At 42.7% G+C, this 4,350-nt stretch overlaps 2 protein-coding genes across 2 annotated transcripts; one reads left to right on the plus strand and one right to left on the minus strand.

The window, feature by feature from the left end:
* Window positions 1-249: 249 nt before the first annotated feature.
* On the minus strand, window positions 250-1,459 carry rad51b (RAD51 paralog B; the record flags this gene model as incomplete). The annotated part of the gene is made up of 1 exon (XM_079234403.1): window positions 250-1,459. One exon carries the CDS (start codon window positions 1,457-1,459, stop codon window positions 416-418), a length of 1,044 nt encoding a protein of 347 aa, XP_079090529.1. The 3' UTR covers window positions 250-415.
* A 185-nt stretch (window positions 1,460-1,644) lies between these two features.
* Window positions 1,645-4,095, plus strand: rbis (ribosomal biogenesis factor). The gene is made up of 4 exons (XM_079234404.1): window positions 1,645-1,678; window positions 2,622-2,746; window positions 2,856-2,972; window positions 3,069-4,095. Exons 2-4 carry the CDS (start codon window positions 2,630-2,632, stop codon window positions 3,135-3,137), a joined length of 303 nt encoding a protein of 100 aa, XP_079090530.1. The 5' UTR covers window positions 1,645-1,678; window positions 2,622-2,629; the 3' UTR covers window positions 3,138-4,095.
* The last annotated feature ends 255 nt before the right edge of the window (window positions 4,096-4,350 follow it).

Here is a 4,350-nt window from a genome sequence, read left to right on the forward strand (position 1 = left end):
TTTGTAGATCTGTTTAAAAGTATTTGCAATAGATCTAAAACTGTTGTGCTTTTAGGGTTTTCATTTAATGTGGTTACCATATAGCACCTTTAGTTACTGGGAATCCTATATTCAGAGTATATTTCATCAAGTTTATTGTAAAGCAGTATTTCCCTGGATATTTATACAGGAAGAAGTTCCATCAATTAAGTCGTCCTTCAAAAATAGTGTTTTATGTTATATAACATGCAGCAGTCTGTGATGAGTGAGGATGCAACCAGTCAGGTGAAATGATGTATTGCTTTAATAAAATCTCTCTCGCTCACACACACACACACACACACACACACACACACACACACACACACACACACACTCACACTCTCTCACACACACACACACAGCAGTGTTTGTTCAGTCCAGTCCACAGGTTTGGTCAGAACTCCGTCTGCACCCTGATTGGTTGGAGGCCCGGATCTGTGCCCTCGTACAGGACGCCCTCACTCTCCTCTCCATCCATACAGATCCCCTGCTTCTCAACGGTGTAGTTCAGCACCGCAAACGGAGCCACGGGCGACTTGGCGATCAGCATCTGTCTCTGCCGGGCGTCCACATACTGGACAATAAGCCGCGTGTTGACACTGTGACTCCACGTGTTCCCCAGAGCCGCCGTCACAAACCCAGAATCCCCCGCAGACCCTTGACCCCCGACATGCGTGGTGACCTGGTTGGTGAGGACCACGGGTATGTTGAACTGGTGGGCCAGGTACTTGAGGGTGGAGGCCTCGTGGCCCAGCAGGTCGCTGCGGTGCAGCAGGTTGCCGGGCAACGTCGTGTCAAACTCCTTCCTCACCACCGAGGCCACGGAGTCCAGGATGACGAGACCCGCTCCGGTTGAGATGATGTCCTCTTCTAGTCTGTCCAGTCTGTCGAGGACGTTCTGACAGGTGAGCTCCCTGAAGAGGTGCACCCGCCCGGCCATCTGCAGGACCCTCTCCTTAGGGCCGAAGTGGTCCGGGAACCGGCTCTCTGCGATCTCCACCAGCCTCTCAGCAGAGAAAGCGGACTCGGTGTCTATGTAGATCACGGCGCTGTCCAGGCCGCCCAGGCTCTTCGGCAGAGTGGCCAAGACGCTCAGCATCAGACACACCTGGGTCTTCCCACAGCCTGAGGGCCCCGTGACCTCCGTGAGGGCCCCACGGGGCAGGCCACCCCGCAGCAGCCTGTCCAGAGCGGGCAGCGACGTGGAGAAACAGGAGTGCTGTCTCCACAGCTCCAGGGCCGTGGAGACCGGCGGGGCCACGGCTCTGCTCACCGTCTGCAGCAGCTCGGTGGTCCGCCGGTAGCTCAGCCCCGCGGCCGTCATCACCTCCACGGTTGTCAGCGACAACAGGTCCTTGCAACTTTCTACCTTATGTCGCTTTAATTGCTCACACATCTCGTCTGAAACGCCGGCTCGCGTCAGTTTTCTCGTCGCCATGTCGGCGTCTTTATCGCCGTTTTCATTCGCCAACTGTTTCACGACGACAACGACCGTAAAACCCGTCGGCCTCGTCGTGTTGTTCTCGGCTCTTCTCCATCTTTTGACAACAACAACAGTCGTCGCACGCTGATGACGTAGCAGGAAGAGGACGTTCGCAGCAGCAGCATTAGCTAGCACGTGAGGATATCAACAGCAGCGAGCAGCTCCTGAAAGAAGGTCTGAATTTAAAGTCTTTACGGCTAAATATTTAAGCTACAAACAGCGTTTTTTATTCCGTGTGTTAAAAAATGGCACCAGTTAGTAAAATGAATCAACTTCATGAGAAAATTACAAAAATATCTCACGCGACACATGTAAATTACAGTGTTTGCAACTAAGTTAACTGGCAACATATGTGTTAACCTATATTTGACTAACAGTTAATCCAGAGATATATCAATACACTTTAAGATTAATTTAAATGTTTCTGGAGCAGGCAGGCTACGTGCTTTGTCTATTTTGTTAACTAGATATTTGCAGGACTCATGTTTCCCTCATGGAAGACAAGACTGGGTGACAAATAACCTTAATAATGTAAAGATAAAGACAGTAATACATAATATCTGCATAATAATAATAATAATAATGCATCTGTCTGGTCACATACTCTAGAAACAATCCTTACTTGTTTAAAAAGTATGAGCATCACAATATGCTCAAGTACCAAACGTAACTGCATACTGTGACCCTTTTCAGAAAAGTATTATATTATTTAATTACAATTATTAATGTGTTCATTGCTTGACTGGCAGATGGTAAATGGAGAGCTAATTTTAAGTAATGTATAGACTGCTGAATAGCTTAATCCATGATGCATGATAATGTATCAATAATAATAATGATAATGTATTTTTCTGATACGAAGAAGTAACTCTTAATTAACACTGTCAAATGAATGTAGTGGAGTAGAATATAAAGTTGCATTAAATGGAAATATTCAAGTACTTTGATATTGTAATTTGTTACATTCCTCTCCTACAATCTGCTTAACTCTATTTTGGAAAGATAATAATACTATTTCTCCATTTTGTTTAGTTTCCTTTCATGTAATTCACATTATATGGTAATTTACAAGTCTAAGAGGTTTATTATCACAAGCTAATTGGTGTTCTCTCCTCAGGTGGTAACATGGGGAAGAATAAAGTAAAGGGGAGTAAACAGAAGAACGTCTTTGCAGTGTCAAGCAAGCACTTGAAGCACAAGAACAAGACCAAAGCGAAACCTGTCACGACAACGCTCAAACACGTAAGATCTTCTTTCTCTATTTTTCTTTCTTGCATATATTTTATATTCTCATTTGTATGTAGTGTTTGTTGGAGCTCCTCTAGCAGATTGTAATTTGTTTGCTTCACAGATGAACGCAGTGAAGAATGAGAAAGTGGAGAACCTCAATCAAATCTTCACAGAAGTCCAGAGGGATGTTACGAGTATTTGCAAGTCTGTTGCTCCCGAACCAAAGAAACAACCAAAGGTAGCGGTGGGAATGTCAAGAATTCAAACCTGTATTCATCATCCAGCATCTGAATCCTCTTGATGTAAGTAATGTGAATATTTTTTTGTCTTTTAGGTTGTCAGAGAGCCGCCAAAGGAAGCTGTAAACGTCGACAATGCTGCTCAACTCTTCTCACAACTATAATGGACCATGAACCCGTCATGAAGTCTGAGGACAAACACAGCGAGAGCTGTTTGTACGGCACGTCTCTCCGTGTTGGACGTGTGAAATAACAAAGTCAGCCCACGTTCATGTCAAAATGAGGACGGCAGATGAGCAGAACATGAATAGAGGTTACGGTCATTGCATCATAGAAAAACCTTGTGTGTTTAATTTAAGCATTCTGTATGTTCAATGCAAAGAAATGTAATCCGTTGAAAGACTTGGTGTCAGTTCTGATGTTTCAGTAACAAAAGGAGATTGTTTTATTGCTATTAATACATATTATTTTCTGTAGACATGTTTGCTTTCTCAGTGCTGCAACTAATGCTTTCCTATATATCCTTAAATAATTGATGACATTTTAGAAAATGCCAATCATAAATAGAAACCAGCAGTCCAAAACAAAACAATATTCTGTTAACTATATCATATATAATAGAAAACCACCTGCAAAACTCTACATTTGAGCAACTGGAATCTATTTGGATCATATTAGGCATCTTTTGCTTGGAAAATTGCTGAAATTATTAATCAATTAACAATAGTTGCTTATTAATTTCATGAAATGATCGACTAATTGCTTTATCTCTACTTTCTTTTCTATGGAGTTGATATGGGTGTCTTGTGTTTCATCCTCTAGAATATGGATGCAATTAAAGGCAAACCTTTTCAAAAGAATGAAATAACCACGTGCATTTCATCATGTCCTCTGAGTTTTTTACATTTCTTATTCTTTTTTTTACAAAGCAGTTCAAGGCTCCACACCTTTTTATTTTCATGCTTTTCATGCTCTGGATTTTCTGTAAATGAAGTCACAAAGGAGATCATTGTGACGGCTGTTTGTAGTGATGAAAGCGTTTGCTTCAAAGAGTTTTGTCCTCGTGGAAATCATTAAAACGTCATGTAGAAGTTTACAAAAACCCAGAATTAAAATGAGAAATTCCCTAACATAATTAAAAAGTAAAATGTGGAAGGCTGTGTTTGTTTCAGAGAGGTGTTTATTGAACTCATTTTCAGGTTTTAGTTTGTGGAGTTGCCGTGCTGGACCGAATCATATCGCCTCGGCGTTTCTGTTATTCTGTCCACCGCTGCATGTACAAGCCATCGATTTCAGGGCTTCACATTGTCCTTTCTATCAGGACTGCACCTGAAGATGAAGTATAGATTTTTCCGTCTGCACCTGCGAGCAGCCGGC

The sequence above is a fragment of the Taurulus bubalis genome (assembly GCF_910589615.1).
Source record: "Taurulus bubalis genome assembly, chromosome: 18".
Lineage (NCBI taxonomy): Eukaryota > Metazoa > Chordata > Actinopteri > Perciformes > Cottidae > Taurulus > Taurulus bubalis.